This window comes from Apium graveolens, chromosome 8 (assembly GCF_009905375.1).
Source record: "Apium graveolens cultivar Ventura chromosome 8, ASM990537v1, whole genome shotgun sequence".
In the NCBI taxonomy this organism is placed as follows: domain Eukaryota; kingdom Viridiplantae; phylum Streptophyta; class Magnoliopsida; order Apiales; family Apiaceae; genus Apium; species Apium graveolens.
This window is the reverse complement of record NC_133654.1, coordinates 119390350-119409030: the sequence shown is the minus strand read 5'-3', so window position 1 is coordinate 119409030 and position 18681 is coordinate 119390350. Positions and strand designations below refer to the sequence as shown.

The window sequence follows — 18681 nt, the reverse complement described above, 5'->3', positions numbered from 1 at the left end:
TTGGAACGGGTTAGTACGGTTTGGTCAGAAGGGTAAACTCAGCCCTAGATTTATAGGACCCTTTGAAGTTTTGAAGAAAGTGGGAAAGGACGCTTACGAGATAGCGTTACCACCGCAGTGGCAGTACATTCATAATGTGTTCCACGTATCTATGTTGAAATCCTATGTCCCCAATTCAAATCAAGTCGAAGAATATGAACCCATTGAACTTCAACCAGATTTGTCCTATGTGGAACAACCGGTCCAAATCCTAGACCGTAAGGAACGAGTCCTTAGGAATAAGGCAATTCCTATAGTAAAAGTTTTGTGGAGAAATCTTCGAGTAGAAGAGTCTACATGGGAATTAGAGTCAGACATGCTTAATAAATATCCTCATTTGTTTAGCTGAGTCAGATTCTGGGGACAGAATCTTTTTAAGGGGGGAAAGGATATAACGACTCGTGTATTTTTAATTTATTTGGAAGTGTAATAAAGGTTTAAGTAAATAAATAAAATGTGTGTATTGGTTTTTGGCAGCAGTGTTGATTTTTATTTAATTATTTATGATTCGTTGATATGTGGAGTTGAATTGTGTGATTTACTAATGAGTTATACGATTTTATTTGACTTGTGATACTGATTTTATGGTAGTTTTAATTCCATAAATATTTGGATTGTCTTTAAAATTGGTTTTCTAATTTTATAATTTTAATAATTATTTTTAGGACTTTATAAAATTGAGAAATCAACATTTTATTAATTATTTATTTTTAAATGATTTTCTGAGTGTGTTTGGTTGTAAAATCCATATTTAATTATGCAAATCATCAAAAATTACGAAACTCATATTTTTTGAAGGTTATAATATTCGGAGAATTTTAAAATTATTTTAGAAATTTTCGGGAATCGTTTCACGTGCGTGTCGTTTCGTTATATATTAAAAAGCGGGTACAAAGAGCTCCCTAAAAAGTGTTTTAAAAATTACGTCTTTGTAAACTTCCGGTTATTTATGACATTTTGATATTATTTTCATAATTTTCGGGTATTAAATTTCGTGCACCTCAGTCCGTTAATTTTAAGTTTCGGGACAAATTCAGCTCTTAAATTCTTGTATCTATCCTAAAATTTGCAACGTGGCAGTTTCTTAATAATCAGGGACGCGTGTCCCTCCCCTTGTGCAACACCTGTTGGCAGTTAATAAAAAAAAAATATAACCCAAATCCCCCCACCCCCTTTCTCTCTCGGTCTACTCCTCTGTTCTCTCTCTCGTTTATTCGGTTCTCTCTATTCCTTCTTCCTTTCGTTTCTCTCGAGCCGTGTTGCTTCCTGTGTCCTGGTAATTATTTGCCGCCTGCTTCTTCTGTTTTGGCTGTTGTTCCTTCTATGGTGCTGCCGTCGCCACCGGTTTCCGGCATGGTGCCGGTGGTGCAAGTTGTATTGATTATATCTGTACATATATATATATATGTGTGTGTGTGTGTAATCTCTGTGTGTGTGTGCGATGTATGTGCAAGTGTGTGTGTGTGTGTGCGTGTCTGCGCGGTGGCGCGTGTGTGCTGGTGCGGCTGTGCACAGTGTTGTGCGGCTGTGTTCTTGTTGGTGGGTTGGTTCTGTTGGGCCTTGCAATTGGGCTCGGTTGTTTGGGCCTCTTCCTGTTGGGCCGAGATTATGCAGTTGGTTGAATATTATAAATTTAATTATTATTTCTTTTTCTGCAGGAAACAAATTTGATTATTATTTGTGAAATAAAATGTTTGTTGCGGGAAACCAATAATATTAATCGGTATAATTTATTTGGGAACCCGTATTATATCGGGCGCCAATAAATTATGCCGCCGTTGAAGATGAACTTCGGTGAGTCAACGGTGGACGGTGTTGACGATGTTTTGAGTCCTAAATTTTATAAATAAATAAAATAATTACATAAAATATTTTCATACTTAAATGATTAATTGTGAATGGTGAGATGTATGTTGTATAAAATGATAGAGCAATAGTTCGGATTGTTGAGAATTGTTGACGTCGATTATAATCGACGAGTAGTCTTATAAATAAAGAAGTTGCTGCCAAAATTTTCTAAAAATATATTTGTAAACGTACATAATTATATTCTACGTGTTACCCCTATTTATGTTCGGGATATGTGATTACGTGGTTATAGATATAATAATAATACGAGTCGGATTATCGGATTGGGTTGTTAGAATCTGAGGATATCAAGCATGTCGGTATAACTAATTAGGGTATTCTATAATTGTAGATCCCAGTCGAGTTGTCCCAGGATCAAAGTCAGCGTGAAAGCTACTTAGGGTTTGTAAAGCGTTGCAAGGCAAGTACCCCTGACCATTCTTTTATGGTTCAGTGCATATGAATAGCTAAATGTTTTATTCTCGTAATGGAACATAAATGTTTTCAGTTGCGTATCCCCGTAGTTATAAATCATTGTTTTCAAATTGTTTTGGGGAGAAATAACTTCAAAAAGGTAGCTATCTCGAATGGAATGATTTGCGAAACGGATTTTATTTGTGTGCTGGTTAAATAAAGGATTTTGAAAATGAGATAGGTACAAGTGTTTTGAAAACTGGATAAAACGGCAGATATGTGATACATTGGGGCCAGAGTAGGCCTATTGAGGTGGCGTAAGAGGCTAATTCGGTTGCGCGCACTATAAAACCGATTAGTCCAGCAGGTCAGAGACCTAGCTAGTCTCTGAGTTCCGGAACAGGTAAATGGGATGGCAGTTAGAGCCGTCTGGTGTTGATAGCCTGATCAGCTGTATTCACATATCCGCTATGTATCTGATTGGGATTTGTGATTTATATAAGAGCATAAATAGTTGATACAATGGTTTTATAAAAATGATTAGCATGCTAAAATTGGACTCTGGTATTTACACAGCACACTACTATGTTGTTTTAACAAAGCATGCTAGTTAGTGATATCCAATTATCTCTGATTTTCATTATGAAATGTTGATACCATGATTATAACTCTGTTCCTATTATTGTTACATTACTGTTTTATTCTGTTATTCATATCTTGGTACTGCTGAGCGATTATGCTCACCCTTACAAACTGTTATGTATATCTCGCAGATGCCTAGAAGACCAGTCAGACCGACCCACGTTCCCGCCCCTTCTGGACCCGGCTCCTCTGAGGTAGTTTGTATCAGGCCATGAGGTCTGAGGAGTTGCTGAATAAAGTTAGTGTGTGTTAGATGTTGAATAAAGAGTTTGTAATAGTAAAAACCTGAATTATACTTGAACCTGGATTGGATCTTGGTTTTGGGGTCAAATTAGTATATTTTAATAATAATTCTGTTGTTTATATTTGTTGGTAGTTGTGTTTAGTGACGTCAACTCCTGACCCCGGGGTTGAGGCCGTCACAAAAGTTACCAACATATTTTTGGGCTGAAGCTGTAAATACTACATGTTACACTCAGAATATTTTTTTGGTTAATCAAGCCAAATGCATGACACCCTACCAGTTGTTCAAGAATAGGAAGCCAACATTAAACTTTCTACATGTCTTTGGCTGTAAATGTTATATCTTAAGGAATCAAATTGATCAACATGGAAAGTTTGATGCCAAAGCAGATGAAGGAATTTTTGTTGGATATGCTGTTGGAAAAGCATATAGAGTCTACAATCTAAGAACCAACATTGTTATGAAATCTGTACATGTTGTGTTTAATGATAAAAAGATTGAAGGATTGTAAGATGGAGATTTCTATGAGAGCCTCAAATTTGACAATATGAAGATGATTTGTGAAGATAGTGATGATGATAATGATCAAGAACCAATATCCAAGGACCATGTAGAAAAGTCTACAACTAATGAAGCACATAATTCAACATCCGTTGAAAGACCAAGTGCATCATCCATCGATAGACAATCTGCATCATCCGTCAACAGGCAAAGAACAACATCCATTGATCCCTCAATAGGAGTTAGAAGTCAAGTAAGATCACATTCAGAAAGAACCCCATCTTCAAGTCAAAGATCCATAAACTCGGGGGGAGTTTCTGATCATCAAAACTCTGTTAATCATCAAGACAATAATGAGGCCTCTTCATCTAGAGATAATCTACCACAATAGAGAAAATGGACTAAAAATCACCCTTTTGAGCTCATAATTGGTGATTCATCTTCTAGAGTTCAAACAAGAAAAGCAACTCAAGAAGAATGTCTGTAAAGCAGCTTTCTCTCAAAGAAAGAACCAAAGAAGGTAGAAGAAGCTCTGTTGGATCCTGATTGGGTTCCAGCTATGCAGGAGGAGCTAAACCAATTTGAAAGGAATAAGGTATGGAAGCTGGTACCCAAGCCTAAAGGAAAGAATCCAATTGACACCAATTGGGTATTCAGAAACAAGATGGACGAAAATGGCATAGTTGTCAGGAACAAAGCTAGATTGGTTACGAAGGGCTATTGCCAACAAGAAGGAATATATTTTGATGAAACTTTTGCTCCTGTTGCAAGACTTGAGGTCATTAGAATTTTCTTAGCCTATGCAGCCTATGCCAATTTCAAAGTCTATCAAATGGATGTCAAAAGTGCCTTTCTGAATGGAGATTTAGAGGAGGAAGTCTATTTTAGTCAGCCTCCTAGTTTTGAAGATCCAAATTTTCCAGAATATGTCTACTATCTTTTGAAATCACTTTATGGATTGAAGCAAGCACCTAGAGCCTGGTATGATACCTTATCAAAGTTTCTCTTTGAAAATCACTTCACAAGAGGTACTGTTGACAAAACTTTATTCTTTAGAAATGTTAATGGCTCTAGTATACTTGTTCAAATTTATGTAGATGATATTATATTTGGCTCTACAGATGAATTTTTTTGCAAAAAGTATGGCAAATTGATGCAAAGTAAGTATGAAATGAGCATGATGGGAGAACTAACTTACCTTCTTGGTTTACAGTTAAGCAAGTTAGTGATGGAATATTCATTAGTCAAACCAAATATATTTATGATCTTTTAAAGAAGTTTGATCTAATAAATTCAAGCATGGAATAATTCAATTTGCAGTTCAGTATAAAGTCCATCATCTTGTGATAATCTTTAGATACCGGAATCTGCTTGTTCACCAAAGCCACAAAGTTGTTCTTTTCATAGACAAAGCCAGTTTAGGACATGATCTTGACTACGGGTGCCATTGCTGTGATTGAGTTTAGTTGCAGTGGCCATGGGAGTTTTTGTAGATGTGCAATTCAGAATAACCAAAAGTTACCAACATAGTCAAGATTATGTCCTCAACTGGATTTGTCTATGGAAAGAACAACTTTGTGGCTTTAGTCAACAAGCAGATTCCGACATCTGAAGATTATCACAAGATGATGGACTTCATACTGAACTGCAAATTGAATTATGCCATGCTTGAATTCATTAGATCAAACTTCTTTAAAAGATCATAAATATATTTAGTTTGACTAATGAATATTCCTTCACTAACTTGCTTAACTTGTAAACCAAGAAAGTAAGTTAGTTCTCCCATCATGCTCATTTCATACTTACTTTGCATCAATTTGGCAAAGTTTTTACAAATTTTTTCATCTATAGAGCCAAATATAATATCATCTACATAAATTTGAACAAGTATACTTGAGCCATTAACATTTCTGAAGAATAAAGTTTTATCAACAATACCTCTTGTGAAGTGATTTTCCAAAAAAAACTTTGATAAAGTGTCATACTAGGCTCTAGGTGCTTGCTTCAATCCATAAAGTGATTTCAAAAGATAGTAGACATATTTTGGAAAATTTGGATCTTCTAAACCAGAAGGCTGACTGACATAGACTTCCTCCTCCAAATCTCCATTCAGAAAGGCACTTTTGACATCCATTTGATAGACCTTGAAATTGGCATGAGCTGCATAGGCTAAGAAAATTCTGATGGCTTCAAGTCTTGCAACAGGAGCAAAAGTTTCATTAAAATCTATTCCTTCTTGTTGATAGTAGCCCTTAGCAACCAATCTAGCTTTATTCCTGACCATTATGCCATCTTCATCTATCTTGTTTCTGAATACCCACATGGTGTCAATTGGATTTTTTCCTTTAGGTTTGGGTACCAGCTTCCATACCTTGTTCCTTTCAAATTGCTTTAGCTCCTCCTGCATAGCTAAAATCCAATCAGGATCCAACAAAACTTCTTCTACCTTTTTTGGTTATTCCTTAGAAAGGAAGCTGCTATATAGACATTCTTCTTGAGTTGTTTTCCTTGTTTGAACTCTAGAAGATGCATCACCAATGATGAGCTCAAAAGGGTGATTTTTAGTCCATTTTCTTTATTGAGGTAGATTAGCTCTAGATGAAGAGGCCTCATTATTGTCTTGATGTGTGACTGAGTTTTGATTATGAGAAACTCCCCCTGAATTTGTGAATCTTTGATTTGAGAAAGGGGTACTTCTTGTAGGTGATCTATTCTGACTCTCAGATTCTCTCATTGTTCCGACATATGATGTTGATTGTCTCCTGACGGATAAGGCAGATTGTCTCCCGACGGATGAAACATTTTGTAACTCAACAGATGTTGAATTATGTGCTTCATTAGTTGTAGATTTTTCTACATTATCCTTAGTCACTGTTTCTTGATCACTTTCATCATCACTGTCATCACTAACCATCTCCGCATTATCAAACTTGAGGCTTTCATGGAAATCTCCATCTTGCAGTCCTTAAATCTTTTTATCATCAAACACAACATGTATTGATTCCATAACAATGTTGGTTCTTAGATTATAGACTCTATATGATTTTCCCACAGCATATCCAACAAACATTCCTTCATCTACTTTAGCATAAAGCATTCCATGTTGATCAGTTTAATTCCTTAAGATATAACATTTGCAGCCAAAGTAATGAAGAAAATTTAGAGTTGGCTTCCTATTATTAAACAATTGGTAGGGTGTCATGCACTTTGCTTGATTAACCAAAGAGATATTCTGAGTGTAGCGGGCAGTATTCATAGCTTCAGCCCAAAAATATGTTGGTAACTTTGATTCTTCAAGCATTGTCCTTGCAGTTTCAATAAGAAATTTGTTCTTCCTTTCCACTACTCCATTTTGTTCTGGAGTTCTTGCTGCAGAAAACTGATGCATAATCCCATTCTCTTAACAAAATGATCTAATCACAGAATTCTTGAACTCAGATCCATTATCACTCCTGATTCTTCTTACTTTTAAGTCAGGATAATTGTTGACTTTCCTTATGTGATTGATGATGATTTCACTAGCTTCATCTTTGGATCTTCAAATGGATGTCAAAAGTGCCTTTCTGAATGGAGATTTAGAGGAGGAAGTCTATTTTAGTCAGCCTCCTAGTTTTGAAGATCCAAATTTTCTAGAATATGTCTACTATCTTTTGAAATCACTTTATGGATTGAAGCAAGCACCTAGAGCCAGGTATGATACCTTATCAAAGTTTCTCTTTGAAAATCACTTCACAAGAGGTACTGTTGACAAAACTTTATTCTTTAGAAATGTTAATGGCTCTAGTATACTTGTTCAAATTTATGTAGATGATATTATATTTGGCTTTACAGATGAAATTTTTTGCAAAAAAGTATGGCAAATTGATGCAAAGTAAGTATGAAATGAGCATGATGGGAGAACTAACTTACTTTCTTGGTTTACAGTTAAGCAAGTTAGTGATGTAATATTCATTAGTTAAACCAAATATATTTATGATCTTTTAAAGAAGTTTGATCTAATGAATTCAAGCATGGAATAATTCAATTTGCAGTTCAGTATAAAGTCCATCATCTTGTGATAATCTTCAGATGTCGGAATCTGCTTGTTCACCAAAGCCACAAAGTTGTTCTTTTCATAGACAAAGCCAGTTTAGGACATGATCTTGACTACGGGTGCCATTGCTGTGATTGAGTTTAGTTGCAGTGGCCATGGGAGTTTTTGTAGATGTGCAATTCAGAATAACCAAAAGTTACCAACATAGTCAAGATTATGTCCTCAACTGGATTTGTCTATGAAAAGAATAACTTTGTGGCTTTGGTCAACAAGCAGATTCCGGCATCTGAAGATTATCACAAGATGATGGACTTCATACTGAACTGCAAATTGAATTATGCCATGCTTGAATTCATTAGATCAAACTTCTTTAAAAGATCATAAATATATTTAGTTTGACTAATGAATATTCCATCACTAACTTGCTTAACTTGTAAACCAAGAAAGTAAGTTAGTTCTCCCATCATGCTCATTTCATACTTACTTTGCATCAATTTGGCAAACTTTTTGCAAAGTTTTTCATCTGTAGAGCCAAATATAATATCATCTACATAAATTTTAACAAGTATACTTGAGCCATTAACATTTCTGAAGAATAAAGTTTTATCAACAATACCTCTTGTGAAGTGATTTTCCAAAAGAAACTTTGATAAAGTGTCATACTAGGCTCTAGGTGCTTGCTTCAATCCATAAAGTGATTTCAAAAGATAGTAGACATATTTTGGAAAATTTGGATCTTCAAAACCAGAAGGCTGACTGACATAGACTCCCTCCTCCAAATCTCCATTCAGAAAGGCACTTTTGACATCCATTTGATAGACCTTGAAATTGGCATGAGCTGCATAGGCCAAGAAAATTCTGATGGCTTCAAGTCTTGCAACAGGAGCAAAAGTTTCATCAAAATCTATTCCTTCTTGTTGATAGTAGCCCTTAGCAACCAATCTAGCTTTATTCCTGACCATTATGCCATCTTCATCCATCTTGTTTCTGAATACCCACTTGGTGTCAATTGGATTTTTTTTCTTTAGGTTTGGGTACCGGCTTCCATACCTTGTTCCTTTCAAATTGCTTTAGCTCCTCCTGCATAACTAAAATCCAATCAGGATCCAACAAAGCTTCTTCTACCTTTTTTGGTTATTCCTTAGAAAGGAAGCTACTATATAGACATTCTTCTTGAGTTGTTTTCCTTGTTTGAACTCTAGAAGATGCATCACCAATGATGAGCTCAAAAGGGTGATTTTTAGTCCATTTTCTTTGTTGAGGTAGATTAGCTCTAGATGAAGAGGCCTCATTGTTGTCTTGATGTGTGACTGAGTTTTGATTATGAGAAACTCCCCCTGAATTTGTGAATCTTTGATTTGAGAAAGGGGTACTTCTTGTAGGTGATCTATTCTGACTCTCAGATTCTCTCATTGTTCCGACGTATGATGCTGATTATCTCCCAATGGATAAGGCAGATTGTCTCCCGACGGATGAAATATTTTGTAACTCGACAGATGTTGAATTATGTGCTTCATTAGTTGTAGATTTTTCTGCATTATCCTTAGTCACTGTTTCTTGATCACTTTCATCATCACTGTCATCACTAACCATCTCCGTATTATCAAACTTGAGGCTTTCATGGAAATCTCCATCTTGCAGTCCTTAAATCTTTTTATCATCAAACACAACATGTATTGATTCCATAATAATGTTGGTTCTTAGATTATAGACTCTATATGATTTTCCCACAACATATCCAACAAACATTCCTTCATCTACTTTAGCATCAAGCATTCCATGTTGATCAGTTTGATTCCTTAAGATATAACATTTGCAGCCAAAGTAATGAAGAAAATTTAGAGTTGGCTTCCTATTATTGAACAATTGGTAGGGTGTCATGCACTTTGCTTGATTAACCAAAAAGATATTCTGAGTGTAGCGGGCAGTATTCATAGCTTCAGCCCAAAAATATGTTGGTAACTTTGATTCTTCAAGCATTGTCCTTGCAGTTTCAATAAGAAATTTGTTCTTCCTTTCCACTACTCCATTTTGTTGTGGAGTTCTTGCTGCAGAAAACTGATGCATAATCCCATTCTCTTCACAAAATGATCTAATCACAGAATTCTTGAACTCAGTTCCATTATCACTCCTGATTCTTCTTACTTTAAAGTCAGGATAATTGTTGACTTTCCTTATGTGATTGATGATGATTTCACTAGCTTCATCTTTGGACTTTAAAAAATATATCCAAGAGAACTTTGAGAAATCATCGACAATTACTAGGCAAAATCTTTTTCTTGAGATGGACAACACATTGACTGGTCGAAATAAATCCATGTGCAACAATTACAAAGGTTCTTCAATTATTGAATCAAGCTTTTTTCTGAATGATGCATTGATCTGCTTTCCTTTCTAGCTGGCATCACACAATCCATCCTTAGTAAACTCCACTTAAGGAATACCTCTATCCAGTTCTTTCTTGACAAGTTCATTCATGGTCTTGAAGTTTAGATGAGACAGTTTCTTGTGCCATAGCCAACTTTCATCTTGACTTGATTTACTGAGAAGTCAAGTTACTAATTCTGTATTTGATGAGTTGAAGTCAGCTAGGTACACATTTCCTTTTCTCACTCCAGTAAGAACCACTTTGTTGCTCTTTTTGTTTGTCACAACACAGGCTTCTGAATTGAAAGTAACTGAGTTGCCCTTATCACAAAACTGGCTGATACTCAACAAATTATGCTTGAGAACATCCACTAGGGCAACTTCTTCAATGATGACATTATATTTTGAAATCAAGCCATATCCCACAGTATAACCTTTGTTGTCATCTCCAAAAGTAATACTTGGGCCAACTCTTTCCTTGAACTCAGTGAGCAAGGTAGAATCTCCAGTCATGTGCCTTGAGCAACCACTATCCAGATACCAAAAATTCTTTTGGTTTCCCTGCATACATCAAAATCAAATCAAGTTGATTTTGGTACCCAAGTTTCCTTGGGTCCTGCCTCGTTAGCTTTCTTCTTTGGTTTCTTAGGTTTGATCTCATTTGACTTGAGAATTTCTGATTCATCCTTAGTCATTTGAGTTGGACCTTTGAAACCAATCATTAAAATATAATTATCATTCATATTTTGATTAACAGGAAAATGCATGCTATTTGCAAACATGTTATTCCAGTAAGGCATGCTAAATGGCGTTTGAGGCATACTAAATGCAGCATAATAAGGATTAGATGTAAATGGCATATTAGCAAACTGTGCATTCATATTCTGAGTAGACATATCATTTATAGGCATGTTAGGCATGTCAGTAATGTTGGGAAAAGAAGAGGATGTAGACATGGGAGTAGGCATGGCAAGCTTGCAATTAACAGACAGATGATTAACACTACCATACTTAACACATATTTTTCTTGGTGTATATTTATCATGTGTGTAGTTGTTATATTTGTTAATTCCTACTTTCCCATTTCTATTATTTTTCTTTTTAGTTTCTGTTTTAACCTCAATTTTTCTAATCTCTCATTTAATTGCTTGATAGACAAATGACCAACATTTACTTTCTTTTCTAGTCTGGCTTGACTTGATTCTCCTGGAATAAATTTCTTAGAAACTGATCCATATTTCTCATTCAACTTAGCTAGCTTAGCTTTGCTAACTGGTTTACTCATAGCCGACGGATGTGGCTCCTTATCACTCGACGAATAATCCTTTTGATTATCCGACGGATGATGAAAATCATCCATCGAGTCCACATTTGTAAAATATCCTTCAACCAAATTGGACTCAAGCTTCTCTTTACTCTTCTTCCAGGCTGTATCACAAAAGGACTCAATACCTTGAACTTTAGTGATTTGGGCATGAACATCTCTAGATGATTTCCATGCCTTAATCACTTCATGTTCTCGTTCAAGCTGCTTCTTTAAAATCTCTTATTTCTTCAAGGACTCGGTTAATTCATCCTTAGCAATCTTACACTCAATTTTTAATTTCTCAAATTCAATAAACTGAGACTCTAGCACATTATTCCTCTCACTTAAAAATAAATTGTTTTCTTTAATTTTAGCATTTTCCTTAGTGAGGGACTTAATTATAACATGCAGGTGATATAATTCTGTGGACATGTCATTTATTGCATCATTACACTCAGTTTTAGATAAATGCGCTAGGTTAGTGGTAATTACCTGATTTCTTGAAGAACTTATTTATGTTTCATCAGATTTGGTCATTAGGGCTAGATTGACATAACTTATTTCTTCATCTTCATCCACTCCATCTGCTGCCCAGTGGTTCTCCTATGTAATGAAAGCCCTTTTCTTTTATTTGAGCAGCTCAAAGTATTTCTGTTTATAATCAACAGGCTCAAACTTCTTTTTGCTGGAATCAGACTTCCTACATTCACTGGCAAAATGACCCGCCAAGCCACATTTGAAATACTTGAATTTTGACTTATCAACCATGTTTCTGTTTGCTTAGCTGCTCCAAAATTCTTCTTGAATTTGAGCTTGGAAAATCTCCTAGATAGGAATGCTAGATGTTCATCAATATCATCCATGCCATCTTGGCTCAACTGATCTTTATTTTCAGCTACCAGCCCTTTACCCTTACTTTCACAGACCTTTGATGTATACTCAACAGCTTCTACCTTCATCTCTTTCTCCTTTTCTAATTCAGCAACCAGTTCTGTCTTCCTTTCTCCATCCTTTCATCTTACTCTATTTCAAGCTCACATGTTTTCAGGATGCCATACAGTCTCTCCAAGGTGAACTCCTTGTAATCCTGTGAATTTCTCAATGAGACTGTCATTGGCTTCCACTCTTTTGGAAGAGATCTAAGGAACTTGAGGTTAGAGTCTTTTGTTTGATAGACTCTTCCATGTAACTTCAGAGCATTTAGTAGCTTTTGAAATCTACTAAATATATTAGTGAGAGACTCACTTTCTTCACAGTGGAAATGCTCATATTGCTGAATCAGTAGCTGCATCTTGTTCTCCCTTACTTGCTCAGTACCATCACAGATAATTTATATTGTGTCCCAAACCTCTTTGTCTGTTTTACAATTAATGATGTTATCAATCATATCACCATCAACTCCATTGAACAATATATTCATGTCCTTCTTATCCTTCCTGACTTGCTCAATATCAGGGTCTGACCATTTATGCTTAGGTTTTGGAACAGATGGTTCATTTTCAGTTGCGGCTCTCATTGGTACATGAGTACCTCTCTCTATGCAGTCCACATAGGCCTCATATTGGGAAATAAGATGTAGGTGCATCTTCACCTTCCAGTGGTGATAATTATCTTTGTCCAGAATTGGGATCTTCACTCCTACATCCTTTTTGTTCATCTTGTTATTTGTTGTGATCTTTATACTCTTTGTTCTTCAAGAGATTGCTCTGATAACAATTGTTATTTCCTAACAATACAACAAGAATTACCGAAGGGGGGGTGAATGTAATTATGGCTCCTTTTTCTAATATAAAGAATGTTCTAACTTGATATATATAACAGTGTTTGATTAACAATGGTGCAGAATAAAAGAGTGATGGAAATCAAAACACTAAGTAATAAAAACACAAGTTTTTAAAACTTTCTGGTGGATTTGAAAGTATCCACCAGAGATATATATATATATATCAATTGAGAACTCTGTGAAGCTTTGAATAGCTCACAGCTGCTTTACAAGTTTGAACAAACAAAACTACAGAGAAATGCTTACAGAATACAACTTTATATGTTTCTCTGAAAATAAGCTTGCTTGGTTAATTGATCTACTTGCTACACTTGGTTTATATATCACCAAATTTACATGACAATGAGACAAGATAATAAAACAAAACATATCTAGCCTAACTCTATGCTACTTCATTACTCTATTCCAGCATCTTTGAATATCTTCACAATTGCATGGAAATGGTAATGCTTCTTTGTTCTCGAAATTCTGCTTAACAGGCTGCCACATTCCTTTTGCAAAAACCCAACGCATGTGACTGTGTTGTCACTGTCAACAACTATTTGAATTTGATCATCCGTCGGGAGTATGTTTGTCATCCGTCGGGAGCTTTGTTGATCATCCGTCGGGAGTCTTGTAGATCATCCGTCGGGAGTCTATCTGCCACTTGACTCTATTTCACTTATACATAAGTACAAGACATCTCATATTTACAATTAGTCAACCTATTCTGCATATCAATCTAGTAGTCAACATGACTTAGACAACCCTACACAATCTACTTGACTAAAACATGTTGTTTGTAGAATTGTGCTACAAAACTTATTTGTTACATAAGCTACTCACTCGATGGATGTTAATCTGTCATCCGTCGGGACTATATTAGATCATCCATCGAGTGCTGCAAAATTTACTAAGTTAAATCTACTAAGGTGTTTTGTTTAACTTATCATCAAGTTCACAACATATTCCTAACAAAACTTAAGAAATAAAAATGCTTGCTTGCTAGAACTTTGGAGACGTTTTTGCTACTGCAAAAGAGAGAGCTGGAGATGGCAAAACTCCAGAATTTTTCTTCCTCAAAATGGCTTGAAGAATGCATGTGGGGAGGAGTGTTTAAATAAGCCAAAATGTGGCAAAAAATAAAAACAAGCTTCCTTAAATCAAGGAAAATTGTTGGTTGACCTTTGCACACATCCAAGACCTGTTGTACAATTAATTTTATCATACAAAAATGTTCCCCACTTATTCCATATTTAAACATCTCAAAAATAGAAATAAATATATTTATGTCAAATCCCAAGTTTCAAGTAAAAAAGATATTTTTAAGTATCTTTTTGGATTTTTCGAACTTTAAAACAACCTTCCGGATTGATCGAAAAAATCATTTGTCTTTACCAACAATTCAGACAAAAGTTTTGACTTGAAATACGTTCAAACATAATATTGCATGAATAATAATGACTATGAGATCCGAAAAATAATTACGTTTGAATTTGTATTGATTTTATTCGGATAAATAAGCATATCATGATTTTTTGGAATAAAATTTGCATTTAATATGTTGGCACGACTTTTGGAAAGATAATTTGATATTTATATTCAAATGAATATATCAAGTATATTTGAGAGTAAAACATTTAAGATCGACACACTTTTAAATAATTTTGACAGTTGAAACTCGTAAAAGCGGTATTTTGAAAAATCTCGATTTTCGTACGTTTGGCCATTGCCTGTTCTTTCTTTGACAAAAAAAATTTAGATTAGAACATATCATCGTGTTAATATATCTATCCCAAATTATGTCATTTAAGTTTTTTCGAGAAATTTTTTAAGGATAATAGTCCAGATAGTCCGATATTGACTTGATTCTCGAAAAATGCTACAAATATAAACCTAGGGAGGATTAATATCAGATTTAATAAACTTCCTAGATTTCTAAATTCTAAATTAATTTCACAACAAATTGTTTAAGATAAAATAATCAAAATCTACGAAAAAGACTCTATCTCACCGTTTTGGTTATTGAACTTGAAGTTGCTCTTAGTTGGACAAATTATTCCAGAAAAAAACTAACATTTGACACATAAATTTTACAAACTATAAAGGTTTTTTTTAAAAAAAATACCTAAGTCTAAAATTTGTTTTATAAAAATATTGTTACTTTAAAAAAAAGTTTTATATTTTTATTTGCAAAAATAATATTTTCAGTTTTTTTTACAAAAATACAATTTTCTCGCTACAACTAGATTCAAGACGAATTTCTTTCATTGCATACAATCTCATATGCAAACAAAAAACTCCATCATATTCTGGTTTATTTTGGTTGTATCATATTTAAAAAAATATATTCAGAATCAGAATATGATAAAATCACAATAAATTTGAAAAAGTTAATATTTTGATAATTTCTCAATTATAAACATCTATAAAAAATTTATAAAAATCTGCATAAATAAATTTCATAATGTACCACAATTAAGAATTCCCCAATTGCAATATCCCTAACCCCAAATTATAATTGCAAACCCCAAACTCGTAGTTTCATAAACCCCACCCACGTTGAGGAAAAAGCATTGAAAATCAAAATGATCCCTCTCAGATTCACTCATTACCTCCACCATAACTCTAAACCACCCATCAATCTCTTCTTCTTCTTCTTATTACCATTTCGCAATTACACTACAAGCACAACAACTCCTCAAATCATTGATTTTTTCACGAACTCCTTAGGTTTCTCACCACCCAAAGCTCACTCTTTGGTCCAACGTCTCCCAGGAGGAGCTCTTAAAGACCTTCAAAACACCAAATCAGTCATCCAATTCTTCAAATCTGTCGGTTTTTCGGATACTCATGTGCGTCATTGTATCTATAACAGGCCACGGATTTTATGTTCAAGCATTGACAAGACTCTTAAGCCCAAGATTCAGCTTTTTCAGGACTTGGGTCTTGCTGATTTTGATCTGGGTAAGTTTTTTTCTTGGAATTCTAGCCTTCTTAGTCGAAATCTTGCGAAAACTATTGCTCCTTGTGTTGATATGTTAAGGCCTATTATGGATAATGATAAGGATTTAGTTGTGGTTATTAGTAGGTCTAATTGGATTTTTAAGAAAGATCCTGAGAAAGTGTTGAAAGCTAATGTGGGTGTTTTGAGGGAATGTGGAATTGTTGGTTCGAGGTTGTCGATGACTTTGAAGAGGCAGCCCTGGATTTTGACTAAGAATGTGGAGGATCTTAGGGAGGTGGTTGGGAGGGTTTTGGATATGGGGTTTTCGGTTAAGTCTACTATGTTGATTCATGCGATTCATACGATTAATTCGATGAGTAGTGATACGTTGATGAGGAAGTTTCAGTTGTTTAGGAATGTTGGGTTTTCGGAGGATGAATGTAGTTTTTTGTTTAGGAGAATGCCGGTTTTGTTTAGGGCTTCGGAAGAGAAGTTAAGGTCGGGGCTTTTGTTCTTTATGAACACGGCCAAGTTTGATAAGGATGCCATAATGACAAATCCAATGTGCTTGATGTATAGTATGAAGAAGCGAGTGATTCCTCGGTATAAAGTTATGGAAATACTTAAGTCGAAGAAACTGTTGGAAACGAAGACACGTTTTGTGAAGGTGTTGAGTATGAAGGAGGATATATTCTTGGATAAGTTCGTGTCAAGTTATCCTAGTGAAGCTCCGCAATTGTTGCTGGCTTACAAAAAACATCCTTCAAATCTTCTGAAGAAACAGAAGTAGAACTGAACACACTTAATGGTTAGGTTAGGCTACGTCCACTTTGGAGTGGGAGGACATAGTCATATATTGTTGTTCTTTTTGGTCAAAACTGCTGGAGTCATTCTCCTTTCTGGAACATGAATTGATGAATTGTAATGTATTCATACATCAATTTAGCCTTCTGATATCAATCCAGAGTTATGAGTTGAAGAATTTACAATATGAAGGACTTTTAGCATCTGATTTGTTAGGGAGATTATAAGCATTAGATGTTGTTTAATAACAAGAGACTGGAGCTTGTGGCTTTGATTGCGCCTATATGCCAAATACATAACTAGGCTGCTCATTTTCTATTAATAGAGAATCAGACTTTTGAATTCTTACAAAATATGTTCAGGATGTTTTTTTGACTTGTGAGTTATCTATACAAGAAGCGACATAGCTTGCTGCTCGAGGTATTCTTTATATCTTTGATGTGGCCATACTGTAATTGTTGGTTACTTTTCTTTTCTGTTTCCATTTCCTGGTTCTCTTATTTTTGTTCCTTTGAATTACAATTCCACATACCTCATACGTGGCAACGATAGCAACCTATAAATCTGTCTTCTACAACCGCCTTTTGGGAACCTTAATTTATACTAGAATCTTGGACACTAAATATGCTCTGATTTCTTGATCTCCTGGCTGTTGGTGCAGCTATGTTGTACTATTTTCTGGGATTAGTTCCAGTTATATCAAACTCTGTGTTGTGTGAACGCTAGGCTAAAGTTGATTACGTTGAAAATGTTTTTCTAGAACCTTCAGGCCTCTGTGAATATGGATATATGAGTATTGCAGCTTTTAAGGGAGTCTTTGGTTTGTTTCTTGATGCTTATGAATTAAATGAAACCACCGTTAATATGGTCATTTTTTTGACCAAGCTATCCCTGATTTAGATTAGTGGGAATTCTAAAATGAACAGTGGCATGCTTTAGGGCATTGCTTGCAGGTATTCCCGCTTTGGTCTTGTCCAACCTGTCAGATGCGGTCATTTTACATTTCCTATGAGCTTAGTCTCCGAATTAACATTCTATGAGCATGTGTTCTAGTTATAAATGATTACTTTCAGATACGACAGTCATAGATATACTATATGTGACAGCGGCTCTTTCTGAAACCTTAGATACAATTGAGGCAGCCTTAGATTACTTATATTTGAACAACACTACATGTAAATTGTTTACATAGTTCTAGTGAAATTCAGGGATGCATATTTATGCTTAAACTTTGAAGTAACATGGGGTAGAGATATCAGACATCTTCTATTTGAAGATATGATGTTTTGCGGTCTTTGTATGATGTTTTGCAATCAGAAGTCGCCTTGGTCTGTAAATTTTTAAGTGTCACCAAACAAGCCTTCCATAGCAGATTTGCACATTTGGCTAATTATCAAACCCCTGTTTACATTAGAAAAGAAATATAATCATTTTGAGAAGATAAAAACTTTGTTATTTGCTAATTGTATTCTACATACTGATTGAAATTATGTTATGTCAATCTTTTATATCATCACTGGAAACAGTTTTCTCTGCAACATTATTTTCCTAGTTTCACCACTTTCTGATAGTGAACGGAAAAGAAAAGTTTGTGTTGTAGCTTTTGTTTTGCTATAGAAATGCAGAAACTAGAACATTATTGAGTAAGTTTTAGCGGCAAGAGTTAGAACCAATACTCCATAAACAAGGTGCACGCTAGGCAAGGTTTGTTTTCTAGTTTATTATCATGCAACCCGCTATTCTGCATAAACAAGTTGTACTTTGATAAAATATA

General features: G+C 35.0%; 1 protein-coding gene across 1 annotated transcript; it reads left to right on the top strand.

Annotated features, from left to right (window-relative positions):
• Positions 1-15744: 15744 nt before the first annotated feature.
• On the top strand, positions 15745-16893 carry LOC141679938 (uncharacterized). Its single transcript, XM_074486295.1, has one exon. It carries the CDS (start codon positions 15745-15747, stop codon positions 16891-16893), a length of 1149 nt encoding a protein of 382 aa, XP_074342396.1.
• The last annotated feature ends 1788 nt before the right edge of the window (positions 16894-18681 follow it).